The 17,668-nt window shown below is 39.3% G+C and overlaps 2 protein-coding genes across 6 annotated transcripts in view; one reads left to right on the forward strand and one right to left on the reverse strand.

Moving 5' to 3' along the window:
* Positions 1–14,316, forward strand: LOC139983329 (uncharacterized). Of its 2 annotated transcripts, none has more exons than XM_071996837.1 (2): positions 1–19; positions 9,049–14,316. In XM_071996837.1, coding segments are annotated over exons 1-2 (1,338 nt in total). In that variant the 5' UTR covers positions 1–17; the 3' UTR covers positions 10,385–14,316. The 2 variants fall into 2 exon arrangements, with proteins under 2 accessions (XP_071852938.1, XP_071852947.1); XM_071996846.1 differs by lacking the exon at positions 1–19 and adding an exon at positions 474–659.
* The window catches only part of LOC139983315 (uncharacterized), a 21,881-nt gene continuing 18,364 nt past the window's right edge, over positions 14,152–17,668 (reverse strand). For all 4 annotated transcript variants that reach the window (XM_071996802.1, XM_071996813.1, XM_071996785.1 and 1 more), the window contains one exon: positions 14,152–17,570. In XM_071996802.1, coding sequence (XP_071852903.1) covers positions 17,475–17,570 — 96 coding nt within the window. In that variant the 3' untranslated portion in view covers positions 14,152–17,474. The remainder of the gene's footprint in view (positions 17,571–17,668) is intronic.

Below are 17,668 nucleotides of genomic sequence, written 5' to 3' on the forward strand. Positions count from 1 at the left end.
GAATAAGTTATTGTAACATGTAAGTAGTGGTTCGCTATAATTTCTTTATATCGTCATTTTTTCATTTATATCTTTATTTTCATTTATATCGTCATTTTCTGTATTGTAATGTTTATTTAGGTGTAAAAGTAAACTTTCTGACCCGATGTTTTTTTAATCGGTGTGCCCAATGTCGGGGCCATATCCGGCTATATATAGGCACCAAAATGCTTCATTTCTTCCGCTGACCATTTATTAAAGTAAGCATCATGCAAATTCCAGAATTAGAAAGTTGAAATGTCTTGCCTCGAAGTGTTAATCTAACTTTTCGATTATCCGACTCTGGTTTCCACCCCAACATCAGAACGGTACAGGTTTGTACATACCTTCCCGTCCGTCTCCGAAATATGGAATTAGTAAAATTATCTAGCGCCACCTTTTGAAGCCCAACGGCTCTGACAATAACGACAAAGGGAGGTCGGTTCCTTCATTCAATGTGTATGTAGCCTAAGACCCGAGTCCCATCTCTTGTCATTGACTCGGATTGTCTACGAATGGTATAGTAGTATTGTAGTCTGGATCCATTCGTTTCAAAGAAATTGTCTCGCAACCGAGGTTACTGCCGTGGTACTGAATAAATTTATTCATCGAGGAAAACGCACAGAACCGTGAGAAACAAGGTAGCTGCATTAATTAAATTATCGCTTGTCACTCATTGCATGTGTAATCTGTGTGTACGATGCATTATGCAATCTGTAATGCAACTCAACTAATGAATCATTATGCAACTCGACCATTTATCATCAAAAAAAGTGAACTGACCGTTTAATACATTTTTGATCACCTGTTATTTTATTCATGTTTACTAACACTAACATGCAATCAACATTAAATTCTAAGAAAACAATGCAATAAAATTTTGATACCGGACAAAAGTAATAAATCTTAAGGGCAATTAATATAGTCTCCGAATATAGTCCGAAGTCCAATTCAATTGTTAATTTACAGATTGTTTTATATATATATATATATATACATAGATATATATATATTTATATATATATATATCTATATATATACATACATATATATATATATATATATATACACACACACACACACCCCCTCTCACCCCCTAACTCACGGTTATTTTTTGTCACCGATATATGTTGTGCAGAAGCCTCCGAACTAGGCTACAGAAGTTTGCAGTTTGTAGAAACATAATATATGTGACATATCGATGAACCTCCCAATCTATTTATGCACGTCCTGTCATAATAGTGTATGTCACTGGAAGTCAAGAATTTAAGACATACACATACCAGTAACCCCACTATGTGGTACATCGTGACAGGTCATGTTGCCGTCTCATTGCATAAGATATGTAACACAGTATGTGCCTCTGTATAGTGTGGTGTCAATGTCAACTGTACTATAAACTACGTCAAGTATTGTGTCATCTTTGAACACGCAGGAAGGAAACTTAACGAAGGAGTTGTACGCGTGTACATTAAGTTGTTCGCAATTAAAGGTTGGCTGTCTTTCGTTCCGACTGGCTAGAGAATGACCCCAAATAAGGGTGAAGACACTCGTACGCTTGCACCCATGTCGTCCATCGACGTGTTTCTATATATGTGATGTGGATGTGGGTGGGAGGGTGGGGGTGGCGGGCACAAAATGTTTCTGCAAGTTTTGGTGTTTCGGAAAAGGGATAACGTATACGTGCGACAATCAAACAGGTTGTAAGCCTTGCAGTCAGCATTATGGAATATGAGGGAGCGGGGAAGGGGTACATTAGATACGCATGCATTGCAGTTCATCTTTCACTGTTTGTCGGTTCCCTCCCCCACCGCTTTCCTCTTACCCCCATCCCTCCCATCCCACAACCCCACTCCTATCCCCTACCCCCATTCTCGATACCAAGACTAGTCAGTTCCCTTTCGGCAACCCATTTCCCCTCCTATCATCATTTACTATGGGTGAAGCATCATACAGTCACATACAATGTCCTCGTTGTGACATTCAATTTTTGGTAATTTCTCACAGAGTGTGTAATAGAGCTTTAAGACTTTTGCCTTGAAAAAGTTGGTTTAATCACACAAATGATGTGATCAACAGTCTGTACCATGAAGTTATATAGGCTAAAAAGAAAACTCGAGAAGAGACTGGACGGGTAAAACTCTAAACCTTTATTTGTTTTTTGATCGATACACTTTCAGTCCCGGTCCGCAAACGCTTTGCCGATAGAGACAGCAGCCATTATTTGTGAAGTGACCACGAATTTGGTTATAACAAGCCTAAATTATATATTCTTAAATAGTGAAAATCAAAATGAAACAAAACTGTTAGCAAACTGCCTACCCACTAAAGAGCCTGTGTAAGAGAATGTGTAACAGTAAGAGGGCCTGACATTTCAATCCTAGCAGGATCTTCTTCAGAGCCTGAATCACAAGTAACAGAAACTACAAGGTACAAAATACAAAATACCAGCACAGAATACAGATAGGTTGAACACAAAAGAGATTGATGTAAGGGGAATAGTTGACAGGGATCTTGAAAAGTGTGCAGATATAGTAAAGGCCTATAACCATCATTTATATTTAACGCGTCAACAAAGTTGCTTAAAATTCTCACTTAGTATATAGGCACATACTTACCGTCAGATAGGACTGTAGAAACCGTATATGTAGGCCTATTTCCCATTCTTTGATAATATTTAAAAATTAATTTCTCATCAAATGAGACTGCTGTGAGATTGTATGTGAACTGTTGCTTCACATTTGGACAAGAGTGACCGATAACCATTATTAATCTTGCTATTACTTGCAACGATGGTGATTTTCAACATTATATAGTCGAATATATTGTAGGACAGCCTAAGTTAGACGGGTCCTTTCGTACTTTGTTGTGTCAGGCAGGATTGTCAGCTTTTTTTCTGTGACACAACCGGTCAAATTAACGGCCAAATCCGGTGAAAACAAACGAAAAATACAAACTTGCTGTTATTTTGTGACAATTGACTTTGTGTGTGGATAGGAATTGTGTGGGCTCGCAATTCGGGTGCTCTTAGACCATTCCCTAACTGGGGTGCATGAACCCCCATGGGGTGCGTTAGTCCATCCCATGGGGGTTCATGGGACGTTTCTGAAAGTCAAAACTAGAGTACTTTTTGTTGAACTAACATCAGATATATCATATAATTAGTAATGTACAAAAGTCGTACCTATCGACAAACTCTTTCGCGTTCCATACGCATATGTTGCCATAGTAGTACCGTACCGTGCATGTGATAAATAACTGAATTATGAAACAGACACAGGCCGCATGACTTTGGTGAAGTTGGTGTACTAACCGCATGACAGTACGTCCGTCATGAAGATAAAGAGCTGATCTGATCTTGAAGTTTCTAAATAAATATTTGTTCATCTCTTGTTTTGTTTTTCATTACAATATTACACTATGAACGTGATCTTTTACGAAGCACTGTTATGCGTAATATAGTATAATAATGACTCAGATCGAATCTCGAAAAGTTGGGGGTTGGTGGACAACTCTGACATCCGCATGGGGTTCCTGGGGGGGGGGGGTAACGTTAGGGAAACCGTGTCTTAGACGAACATAGTAGGGACTGAAACAGATAAAAACATCCTACGCGTCCACAGTGTGTCGGACGGAACAACTTGAAATGGTTAAAATCAATGCCTGTTCTTTGGGAGAAATTAATAGTTTTCAGTTACTATTTCTATTCAACTCCGGACGTTTATTTCCCTCAGGCCAATGTTAAATTTAAAAACATTTTTGGAGTTTGTTGTCATTTTGGTTGTTTAAAACGCCAAAGTGGCAAAGCTGGTGTCGGCCGAGGTGTTAGAGACCTCTAACATATAGGCCTATGCATTCCCTGTTTGTGTTAAGAATTCAGGTTTCATTAACAATTGACGATTGATTGGTTGCTTTTTACAATGATGTTATAACTTAGCTATCTTCTCCCCTGTCGTTATTTTCCAGTCTTGAGCCTATTGTTCGGTCACATCTGCGCTTACAGTTTAAACAGCATACAGCTTATAGGTTACATTGTTACACGTTGTATGATGTATCTCATCCCCTTATTCTATGTATTGACAAGTTCACGGCAGACTGTTATCAACTATATTACCTCATCGATTACCTTAAGTCTTAAATCTATCTCACTCGGTGACCATTACACACCACTCCCTGTTTCTAGTGTTGTCTACCCTGGATGTGGAATTAAAGTCAATATTAAATACCTTTAAGGTACTATTTAAGTAAATTGATGCAAGGCTACGAAAAACCAAAACAACGTGATTCACTCTCAAACCCATTCCCCTTGTATAGTCAAAATTGGAACCGTATGATCATGACGTTGTCAACAATCTCCACACACACAGCTATGTATAGTACATAATAGGCTATGCGTGAGCATCTCTCCACACACAGCTATATGTATAGTACATGATAGGCTATGCCGGGCATCTCTCTACAAGCACAGTACCACACTCAGTATAGGCTTATACTTTATAATCCTTCCTTCGACACGGGAGTGAAACAAATCCATAGTTACGGTTTGCCTCACACAAGGGCGGCGGAAGCACTTTTAATCTGGGGGAGGGGGAACCAACGTCGAAGGGCACTTTGCAGAAATTCGATTGGATTGATGCAGCCTGATATTTAGCACCCTTCATAACTCGTATTGAATTATCTTATTTGCGTATACACATCACTCCAGCAACGCCCCCCCCCCCCCCCTCAAGGAAACAATGCATACTAGCACTGCAATATATCTAATGTGCAAATTGGGAAACAAGGAGCAAGTTTTCTTTCGAGACAAAATGAGGTGAAATCATTATAAAGTCCAAGTCCCTGCATACGTACGCGATCGATACATGCATGAAAGCAAATGAAATATGTCAAAATACGAAAGGATGGGGTAGGGTTATGTGTTTTTGAATGGTTAAACTGATATTATTATGATCATTATTATTGTAATGACTTTCCCAATAATTGTAACCAATATGGAAGGGTAATAACACGGCACATGCTTGTATTTTATTGGCATGCGATGTAATAACCTTTGCATGCCTATATGATATGCGCATTAACATGTTAAACGCGCGCGCGCAGCGCGCGAAAAATTTGGGTAATATTTTTCGGGCAAGTCGTTACAGCCCCCCAAATCAAATTGCGCTCCTATGCCTATGGTAGTAAACATTTAAAATTTCCCGAAATATTTCATTCGACGTGGGTTTCGCTTTGTAAACTCTTTTTTTGTTTAGAAATTTTTATGTAGAAAAAGGGCACATTTTTAACCTGAGGAAAAGTGGGGGGGGCACGTGCCCCCCCCCCCGCCCCCCGGTTCCGCCGCCCTTGGCCTCACAGCAGCAAATCAAGGCAGCTCATTGGTCAGACCCCGACAGATAAAGTGATAAAGTTCTGTATAAACAAGCTATAATGCTCTTCCATATAATCGTAAATAGCTCTCCATAATTATATATTCATACTTTGTTCCGTATAGATATACATATACATATACACATTCATGTATATGCATACATAAATATATATTACGTCTACCGAGTGATTAATTAGCACAAATTAGTGACATTAGTGACATTAGGCCAGTTCAAGTTTCAAACCAGCCTTCTCTTTAGTAACTGCTATTTAAACCCTCATCAAGTGTGGTGGCTGTACTTACCAACCGTGGTTTAACACAGCAGAAATTCGATCAGCTCTTCACATGGAAGAACACAAAACGGATCAATGGGGTTTATACATAAGCGAGACTTTAAATATGCTTATCATGTTCATTGTGTGTTTAAACCTGGTCAACAGTGGCCCAATCAGCCAAAACGAGTGTTAACGGGCATATCGAAGGGGTTCTCTGTTTTCTACAAGGGAAAGGAATTGGTAGAAGCAAATGGCCAAAGAGGATCCATATTTCACTATACCTATCTATAGATTGAACTATGCACATTGTACGTGTATGGCTACCAAACCCGCTATACGTGGGCTCTTAATAGCCACCATATCCGCTAAGTGCAAGACTGTGGGTCCATATCGGGCCAGAATGAAATAGTTGAAAGGCCTGATATTGAAAAATATTGAAATTAAATAATTAAAAATATTGATATTGAAAATGGCATGTAACTTTGAGTAATGAACTAGTTTGGCCATAAAATAACCATGGGACTATACATTTAGCGTGTAAATATACTAAGACTAAAAGATTTGGTAGGCCGGATGTTCATCCTTTAAACAATGAACTGAATCGTGTACCAAGGGCGTTTTGGCTAGTCATGCAGTCTTGCTGATATATGTCACGTGTCTTGGGGTTAGGCTCGAGATACTTTCGTGGTTACTGTTTGTGAAGCTTATCGTTCGAAGATAACAGACAATATCCAAGGTTTGCCTTCAGTAGAATAACAACATTGTGCAATTAATCATTGTTCAATGTTTCGATTTACATAGTATAGGCATGTACAATATTGGCTTAATGTAAATACAGTATGTTATATAAAGGCGCGTTATTGCGGTCTTGGAGAAATAAAGCTATTTTTATGCGGTAGTTGCGTACAGCCAAATGAAATGACGAGGTTTCTGGAAACGCGACGACTGAGACGCATGCATGCGAACTCAGCAGGGAGAGATAAGTAGAGAGCCAGTTAGGAGGGAGTAGGTGCACGTGGGTAGCGCATGGGGTGAGAAAGAAGAGTAGCCTATAGTAGGGGAGTAGGAGGGAGGCTTAGTGGAGGGTAAGGATTGGGGAAATATAGGTCTCAATAAAAGTTATCAAAGTATCAGAATAGGCCTAGGATACGGGTTTATCAAATCTAAGAAGAAAAGAAACATTAGTTACCTACTTTGCTAGTTGTCTGACTGTTGCATAGGGAATAGTAAGTGGTGAGGGGGAGGGGAGGGGGGACAACCTCCAACAAGTACCGTTTCGAAAACAGATACAAAACGTTCAGTTTGTGTGGTTATTCATGGAGCAACAGCTATCATGACCCCTTCCACCCCTTCCCCTTCACATTTTAATATTTCGAGTACGTTATTGGATTATTATGATACATGGCGGTACATCCTTCAATGTGAATTTAGTATATCCTGTTTCAATCTTAATATATATTTAAAAATAAAATATGTATTTATAATATTTGGCATAAAGTTAAGGAACCATGGGGAAAGGGAAGGGGTTTGTACCCTACCGAGAATCCCAGGAACTGTAAAGCGCTTTTTACTGTAAAGCGCTTAGTGGCCTTTGTGATGTTAGGCGCTATATAAATGCTTTATATTATTATTATTATTATTATGGCCGCCCTCGTATAACAATTCGTGATACTCCGTATAAAAAGATGTATACGATATGGGATTATCTCATTACACGCACCCCCCACGTATGAGACTGATAAAGATCCCACCCCTCCTCGAGCCCGTTGACCACCCTTATCCCTACTATGTACTAGAGAACGGCTTTGTATCGGTGGTGGTAGGGGGATAAAGGGGGGGGGGGCTTTGCAACGCCTATTGCAAACATACTCCAGTACCGTAACTTTTATAATACATATTTATGATACCGAAGAACTATACGGCCCATGATTACTGTTGTATATTAGGATATATACACACTGTATAGGATATTTAGTCAATGATTGAAAAACCGAGACAGACGAGAATTGGAACAGAGGCAATAAGTCAATGAGAGACACAAAAAGAACTCATCTAATGTTGACTATACAACATTAATTTGAGTGAATTGGTGCAATAAGACATAAAATGGGCAAAAATGCGCTCTATTTCTGAGATAGACTGCAATGAATATTTGAGCCAAAAAAAAATTATGATGCGAGCCGTGGAGATCCATCAAGATTTTACCAATTAATCTCACTCGAAAAGAAATTGTATTGCCATCTCGAAATGAAAACAGTTGACATTAAAAATGAGCTGTTCTTTGTTATTAAGTTATTAAAACACTTCAAATAATTCTGTAACTTTATCTGTACGCATTGCAATATCACACGATTCTTCTATTTGTAGACACCAATATACCAGAGTCTGTATAGGCCTATACAAATAAGGGCTTATACCTTTGACAACTGTATTTTATATATGTAAGCTTATAGGCTAGGTTGATTATTAATCACCTATTGTTTAAAGTCTGTTTACATAGAAGGATGAGAGAGGACGTATAGATCAGAATGCGTACTTCGATTTAATTGGTTACTTATTGCGTGGTGTAAATCTGAATGATTTATCACTGCAAACGAACTTTATAAGAAATGAGATTAGAAGTGAGTGATGGACTCCGTCGTGTGGTTATCTTAAAGCAGCCATGCTGTAACAGTATACGTTCAAGTATTCACTCGAAATTCAGTTAGTGAATTCAACATAAAGAATATCAGTAAAAATTCAATGTTATAATGCGCCCTCTATTTTGATAAATTCAGACTGTTCAATAACTATAAGGAGGGGAAGGGGGGGGGGGGGGTTGTGGGTGGATGGGGAACTGAAGAAAAAACATGCAAGGAAATGTACCCAAATCTCCAATTGGCATCATTCAAAATTAAATTTACCAAAGTAATCAAACATATTTCTTAGAAAGTAAAGCGTGCATTCTTGAAGAAGCGATATAGCCATGTCAATATCCGGTATCAATAATTATCGAAATTTCCATCGAAAATGCGGTGTAGAAGAACATATAGGGAAAGTATAATTAATACACGCAGCTTCCAACGCGTGCTTAAAAGTTGTCCTCAATGTATGATTGTAGAACCCAAATATTCAGTTAAGGCAAATCCCCTGGTCGGCCCCTTTTGGACCACCTCCCTCTTCCATGGAGTGACATGTACGGTACTGCTGGAAAGTTATGGAGTCAATCCATAAGGCATGTTTTCAACGACAGCACATCAAAGTGGCTATGTAGAAATAAAACCCCTTATTTTTGGTACTAGTATTAACGTAAATGCATAACCTATAAAGATTAATATAAATGATCAACATATTTATTAATCAGTGTTTCGTTCTTTCTTCTCATCTTTCTGTTCTCTCTCTCACCAGGATCAAACCTCATCCCAAAATGGAAATAGGTAGCATGGTTTCTAACATCGTTATATTCTTGGTCATTTTTCTCGTAAACTGCCAGACGACCAAAGTGTTAAGTTCACCTTCGTGTGACGTCATTTGTGCGTACGATAATTCAACTGACACTGTCGATTGTAGTAACCGTTCCCTTAGTAACATACCCAACAGCTGTTCATCTGCCGTTGAATTAAACCTACAGGGGAACAACCTACGTGTTTTGCCCTTCGAGGCATTCAAAAATTTCACCTATTTAAAGGCTGTGCATATTTCAAAGAGCGGTATTACAAGGATTGAAAACGGAGCATTTTCGGGCCCGGTTTTTTTGAAGAAACTGTACCTAAATGGCAACAACGTGAGCGAATTAGAAGCTGGTATTTTTAAAGATCTTACAGACTTGAAAGTTCTCAATTTGGGTCGCAATTTTATTACCTCTGTCGGAGAGGTTAACTTTCAAGATCTACGATCTTTGACCAAGTTGTCGTTAGGAGAAAACTCGATTAAAATATTAGAAGCAAAAGCGTTTGTTGGTTTGAAATCGCTACAGACTTTAATCCTTTCGCGAAATTTAATTGAGGAAATTCACCCAGACGTGTTTAATCAAATCCCAAATGTCGAATATTTGTACTTGGGGGTAAATCAAATATCTTCGCTTCATGAAGACACATTTGAGAAAATCCCGTTGTTAAAGCTCCTATCTCTTCCAGCAAATCAACTGACAGTTATACCGCCATCGATTCTGAGTTTAGAGTTCCTGAGAAAGTTGGACCTCCAAGATAACTTGATCCAAGATGTTTCACCAATTGTTCCCGCCCTCGGACAATTTGCAGATCTTTTCTTAAGTGGCAATCCACTGCAATGCACCGGATGTCCTGAACCGCTAGGACAATGGATTCAAACGAAGTACCCTGAAAGTGATGTGGTATGTTCCATGTCAGACGGTACCATTGTCAATGTTGTCAGCTTATCGTCTGCCAAGCGAGAAGATAATGCTCCAGTCACACCTAAGAACGACTTTTCGCCGATCCCCGATAACAGCGATTACCCCGATTATGAAATGGAAGAATCCGAGTCCGGAGTAGTCGAGATGTTGTTGTATATATTAGTACCGATTACTGCCGTAATTTTCATAAGTAGCATCGTGTTCCTAGAATATCTGACGAGAGCTAAAATCAAGAGAAAAGCAGAGGCTTTGGGAGATTTAGAAACTCTAGGTGAGGCTTATCACGATAGGGAAAATACAGAAAGGAATTATGCAAATGATGTGATTACGTCACACAATAGGACATTACATTCGTTCGAGTCACCATGCTGAGCCTGGTTTCAGTTGTTTCACACTGTATGAGACTTCAAAACTGTGATGTCTGTCATCTTGGTGCGAGAGAATTACAGGATGTAATCTGTCTGATAGAGTCTGGATGAAAGTGGACTATGCAGTGGCTGACAATCGTAATTGACAAGAACATGGCTTTCCATGGGACGCCGAATTTCGCCCACCGTGCAATGACGTTCCATAAATCGAAAAGTCACGTGCTATACCAAAAGACTAGTATAGGCCTCAGTGTTCGGTGTATGTCCTGTTCGATCCCTAGCAGGACACCAGTCAGGGAAGATGGCCGAAGGGTTTTAAAGGGTGAACCATATGTTATACTTCATGCAAATGTTTTCTTTCAGTTCGGTGGGGAAATAGGTTCAACTTCCTGTTGAATGGTTTGTATTTACGGCGATATTTATATAAGAGACCTATAGTATCAAGTTATCATTAAAGGAGGAAGCAAGAAAAGAGAATGAGGATGTGGGGGGGGGGGGGGGTAGAAGGGTTAGCAGGCTGAAAGAGAGTTTTCGAGCAAGTAAAGGCACAGAACTGAGGGTGATTGGAACGTAAATGACTTGTTCGATGAATACGGTATAGCAGACGGGTTCTCCTCACCCCCAAATGTTAATATAGTTATGTACATATTTTTGTTTGTATGATGTAAGGTATACAGGTCATTCCTATAAGTTTAACAATTCCCAGACGTTGCTTTGCTGTGGTCGCCTAAATTAACAAAAACTAATCTAATGGAAATGTTTAACGAATGATGATGAGACTGCGTCAGTTACGTATACATAAGACCAATAAATATAAGAGTTGACGAAATACATTAATTTAACGTTTCTTTCGGCCCGTTACACTGAACAGGGGCGTATCCAGGGGGGGCGCAACAGGCGCGCGCCCCCCCTATTGGCCGTCACCAAAAAAAAAAAAAGTTTAGCAAAAAAAAAAAAAAAAAATGATGACGACCTTTATGTGAGATGTCGGTGATCGCTCAACCCCCCCTCCTCCCGTATGCTTTATTTTTTGTTTGCCAAGAAAAGGTTCTGGCGAAGTTCGGCGGCATAATAGTTTTAGAAACATAGATGGTAATTGTGTTTGTATTATCACTATAAACACTAAATGACATGCCAGCCATACTAAATTGTGCATTTTGTGTCCATATTTACTGGAAATGTTGCTTATTAAGGTCGAAAAATGGATCACATATGGCCATGGACGGCGATCCTGGGTGGAGGGGGGATATATCCCCCATGAAAATGGGTGGAGGGGATGTAATGCACCATATCCCCCCCCACCAAGATAAGAATATTTTCATGCCTACATTTATGCATCTTCGTTAATGTACGGCTCTTTTTTAGCTTCATTTCTCGCCTACCATAAACGCAGTGCGATCTTTTCAAGTAAAGCGTCTTTATAAAGCAAAAATAGTTGACTGTAGGCTTCATTGGCCCTATAACAACAAAATGTATTATTGCGCCCACGGTATTGATATAGTACATATATGCACCGTCATAGTATTCATATAGGCCCTATAGTAGGCCTACACACGTACATGTTCCCTCGAACAGCTGAGAATCTCATGTAACCAGGGTAATGCTTAATACACGTTTCACCTGGATGCCCTAGCAATCGGTACCTAGGAATGTAACTATGTGTAATTGTGTATTGCATGTGTATATAGCCTGCATGAGGCCATTTTCTTCATCGAATAATATAACAGAGCTCTCGAACATTCTAACGTTGCGCCTGAAACAAGATTGACAGGGGAAATTTCCCAAAATAAAACCCGAAATTAAAAAAAAAAAGTATTTTGGATCCTGATTATGAGATATTTTGGACATGACATCCCTATTTTAAAGTTGGGTATATGCCGCTTGGAAACCTCGGGAAGTGCCGTTTCCGGCCATCTAGAGGGTTTGTTAATCCCAAAATTTTCTTGTACGCTTCGCGCCAACCCATGGTGGCGCTACGCTTAGATAGTCAACAAGGTCATATCCCCCCCCACTCGGAAGTACGTATCGCCGCCCATGCACATGACACCATTTTGCATTTCAGCCCTTCTTTGAAATCAAAAATTGTACACCCCTCCCCTTAAGACCCATCCCCCAGGACGGCGATCATTCATGCCTGGCGCCCCCCCCCCCCCTATTGGAAAATCCTGGATACGCCCCTGCTGAATCCCAATAAAACTTCTTTTTGGGGGCCAGTCCTGTGGTCGTTTCTCTTCTAACAAAGGAATTTTAATGGTGTTTATTTCGATTAAACATATGATGTAATACACCTTGTTACAAACTTGTTTGTAAAGGAGTCGTTTTAGGTCTTCTGCAAATCGAGATAATCTTCTGTGGTAGCTTAAGTAATCAATAAGTTGCAATCCTAAGCGAGAAGAATTTGCTAAATAAAGTGCTTACGACTGTAAATCACCGTGTAGATAAATATATAAAACGTTATAGAGCCTGACGTTCAGTTAATCTTAGCAGGATCTTGTTTGGAGGCAAACCTTCACAGCTCATGTTTCCATACGTTTTTGTAAACTCTTTTCATTGTTCTGTTCCAATTGTGTGTTAGATAATTCATCGTGTCTAAGTTAACCCATTTTCTGTGTTCATTTCAATTTTGCCTTCTCCCCTCATGTGCACATTAAAGTCTATCATCAACACACAATTTAAGCCAAAGCCAGACCTGTGAAGTAATTTGTCACCCTCCCCCCCCCCCCCGCCCCACTCTCACCTTTTCCAAGGGACTCGCGATACCTTACTTGACATGGCTAGTCTCGATATAAGGTCAACAGGGCTCAGAATGGTTCAAGTTGTTTGGCTTCGCTCCCAGGCTGTGTCTTCGCTCTTTACGTACATCGCGACACACATGATTTGCTAGATAGCATGTTTGCCCGCCCCCCCCCCCCACCCCATCTCCAGTAAAAGTTTCCAAACTAAGGTTGATTCGTCCAGTCCTCAATGTATTTCCCAGAGGAGGGTCAGGGTTAATGTACAGTAGAGCAGGAGTTCCCTAACTGGGGTGCATGAAACCTCAGGGGGGTGCGTGAGTCCATCCCAGGGGGGGTTCGTGAGACGTTTATGATATATCACATAATTTAGTAATGTACAAGTCGTTCCTATCGACAAACGCGTTCCGTACGCATGTTATATTAGTACCGTACCGTGCATGTGTTATAAAAAGGGAGCATCCGTCTCATCGTGTGTGATGGGTGATCGATGCGTGATACAATTCGTAATCTGATCTTGAAGTTTCCAAATAAATATTTGTTCATCTCTTGTTTCATGTCATTACAAAATACACTATGAACTTGATCTTTTACGAAGCACTGTTATGCGAATTATAGTATCATGACTCAGATCGAGTCTCGAAAAGTTGGGGGTTCGTCGACAACTCTGACATCATCCACAGGGGGTTCGTGGGGGGATAAAGTTAGGGAAACCCTGATGTAGAGGGTGATTCTGTGTCTCATGTTGGTGAATCGCTCCGGCCTCAATGAAACAAAATGATTTTGACCATTGCTGGCCATGTTCGCGCTTTCTAGCAGATTTTGTGCGATGCAGATTAGTAATAAAGAGTTGATCGTTGGTCACCAACTTTTGTTATCTCTATCATAATTTGCGGCAATACATAAAATTTTAACCAGATATAATAATTTGACCAGAGGTGGCCATGTTTTCGGTGTTCTAAACTCATGACTAACATGATGATGATGATAATTATGATTATAATAAAAATTAAAAATAAAAACGACATTTAAACAAGTCTCCACATGTCTCTCATTTATTTACATCATAGGTCGATTCTACAAAACATTAAAAAAAAATTGCAACGTAACGGGCTGTGCATAAAAAAGGCTAGCCTTGTAACTTGTACACCTAGCAACGTGACAAAACGAAACGTCTTAATGAAAAAAAAATTAATAATAATAATATAATAACACAAATAATAGGACTTGAAGAAAGATACCAACAAATATTTATTAGACATGATAGTTAAACGGACGTGTTACCTCACATTAACCACATTGTAGAGAGGTCAAACTTAGACTAGCTGCTCCTTAACCTTTGAACTCACATGACATTGCTGAGGTCACAGTGGCCTCTGACACTGAAACTTTCGTTCAGGCTAGTACCATAGAGAAAACTTGAATTGCCCCCCCACCCCCCCAAAAAAAATTACCCCAATGACAACAACCGTGGCATAGCCTCCAGAAATATGAATATCTAGTCAAATACTAGTTTGAAATCAGTTGAGCCGATTACAGCATGATGGTTGAGCAATTGTCGGATTGTGAAGTTCTAATACACATCACATCTGACGTCATGGACATATGCATTTTTTTGGATGGACATCCATATTAAGGTGTGGGAACATTGCTGCCGGCCCTCCCCTCCCACATTAAGTTATCCAACGGTTGATGCTCACCCAAAACTTGATCAAGCATGAGTCCATTACCAGCCATGACACTTTACATTCTACCCACCTCCACCCCCACCCACCCGCCCCCCCCCCCCTCAATAATAGCATACCAATCTATCACAAGGTGCACATCATGTACGACACCATTTTGTAGCTTTTCTCAGTTTTTCATCGATGACAGCAATATGAGTTTCAATATGAAAGCCAAATTTGCATAATTTATCAAGAATTAATTTGTTAAGAGCAACTCATGAAGATGTAAATTTTAGTAAAACTGAATTGTCTTCAGGGACCTACAAGCAAACAGTTCACACAAAGTTTGATTGAAATTTTTAATTCCATTTGATGACAAGAATGTTACGTTCTCTGCCTAACTTGTATTCCAATATCATATATAATGTAGGGTACTTAAATCTGTGTTAATTTTTTGAATATATATATATATATTTGTGTTATCTGCGACGCTACTCATTAAATCTAAAAGACCATCCCTGTCAGATCAAATAATATTAGGAAAATTATACATATTATAGAAAACCAACTGAACAGATATGAGGCTTTTTGACGCGCACAAAGCTGGAACTTCAATATTAATAAACAATAACAAAACATGGAAAGAACATTACACTTTTGCTACGTTTTATAATGCATGATAAATCCAAGGCAAACAGGCCTCATATTCCTTCCCAGATAACTATGTATTTTTTGAGCAATATTCTCCAAACATGCAGGTTCAACTTCTCCAGGGAGTGGGTTTGGCAATTATAATGCATATGCAGGGAGGAAGTGGGTTTGGTGCTGCTTTTTGAAGAGGAACAATAAATTTCAACATAATCAACATAATATCAAAGTCTCTGAAGTCACAGCTTTTTCACACTTTGCCATCGAAGTAACTTTTATTATCGTTTCCCGATCAATGTTGCAAAGTCTTACCTCTCCACCCATCCCCCTCCTCCCCCCCCCCCCCTCCAGCAAATAATATTAACTGCAACTAGCTGGCAAATTAACCTCACTACTTCTTGTCAAAATTGAGAAAGACAACTCAAATTTTAATATATGTAAAGTAGTTCAGCCCCAGGGTGTCTACTATGTAAAGTAGGTCAGCACCAGGGTGTGTCTACTATCAACCTGTTGTAGGCTGAAGTCAGTTTGTTAATCATAGCAAATTTTGAACAGAACCACTCTCTCAAGGAATCATACCATCGTATGGTGATGATTTCCTGCAACCGACTCTGTTATAATCAGGTACTCTCTCAAGGCGAGAGACTGTGGATTACCAAAACAAACCTGCTGCTTCATAAGACCTCTCAACCTCTTTGTGGAGGGTAATCACGTTGGAGAACAATCGCCACTGGCTATTAATTACTAATGGTTATTAATTAAATTTGGACAAATTTCACAAAAGTACAGAGGAGTGCATCAAGTCGATTTTTTTTTGTAAAGACACAAATTACTGCTAATAATCTTATTCATTATAACTAGTCATAACTAAGGCACTGCACCATCTGACACATGGATGACCTCGGGGTGGGGTGAGGGGGGGAGGGAAGACTCCACATGTACCAGAAAAGTCACATGATTTAAATCTAAACGACTCAAATCCCTGAAGGTTTAAGGACAAGAAGTGGAAAGGTTTACTTCTACAATGCATTGCAAGACATATTAATTGACATAAAATATCCAAAAACATATTTTCTACAAACTTGTTGCTTTTGAAATCTGTGTAATACAGTTTCTCTTCAAGATTTCAGCAAAGTTTCCCAACCAGCAGCAAAATCATAAAATGCTAGCTGATAGCTCCCTTAAACTTAAACAAATTCTGTTTTACTAATATTCACTGGAGATGTTTCTATTCAATATTCAGGTTGGTCCAATGAGTAAACAACTTTCCCACTACTTTGGAAATGCTTCTACCCCCTCCCCCCCTCACCCTTTCCCCAAAATAGTCTGTATTCTGAAAACATTTCACATCTCTGACAAATTTCTTGAATAACAAAATTAATTAAAAAACATTTAAGAAAAATACTCTATTACTACATTACAAGAACATCCAATAGGTAAAAAGAAGGGACCCCCCAAAAAAAACATGCAGATAATGAAAATAAAATCCTGTGCATTTTTTTGTCCTCTGTACATAATCACACAGTCACAGCTCAGTTGGGGGTTTTTTGTTTCCCTCCGAGACCCTTCACACCTGGAGAAAATCTTCCAGCAACCACTCAGAAAAATTAGGTTACAAAATTATGATATTGTTTCAATGAATGACTGTTAATTACCAATAAATTAATTAATGCCATTTGAATTCTACACTGTTGTTGTTCCCACACTTTTTCACAGTACTTGGCATCATCAATTGTAAAATGGCAATTTTTTTTTCAATATTTTTCATCACTATTCGAAAGGATCCTTGGCTGGTCATGCTACTCAATGGCATTATTTTGGGGGATTTTAATATCAAATAGTAAAAAAAAAACTATAAAAAAAAACTAAAGACATGGGTCTTACATGGACCTCAGACAAACACTGATCATATGTCAGCCTTTTTAAGGCCACAGAGAGACATTTTGAATTGAAAATGGAATGGGGTGTGAGTGGGGGTAAAATTATAAAGAGAAGGGCAATGGCTGTAGAAGAAGAAGAAAGCTAGCAGCCTCTCTTCGGGTGTGGTTCATCTCCTGTAGTAGTGCATGGCCTGTCTCGGGGAAACCCTGCCTCTACTGCCACCAGAACTTCTCCTGTTATTCTCATTCCACGAACCTCCTCCCTGTCAATTCAAAATCATATCAAAGACGGGACTGAATTTATGAAAACCTGTCTGGGATGTCGATGATCAGAAAACAAGTGGTGTAGCAAGATAATCTT

Source organism: Apostichopus japonicus, chromosome 2, assembly GCF_037975245.1.
Source record: "Apostichopus japonicus isolate 1M-3 chromosome 2, ASM3797524v1, whole genome shotgun sequence".
Classification (NCBI taxonomy): Eukaryota; Metazoa; Echinodermata; class Holothuroidea; order Aspidochirotida; family Stichopodidae; genus Apostichopus; species Apostichopus japonicus.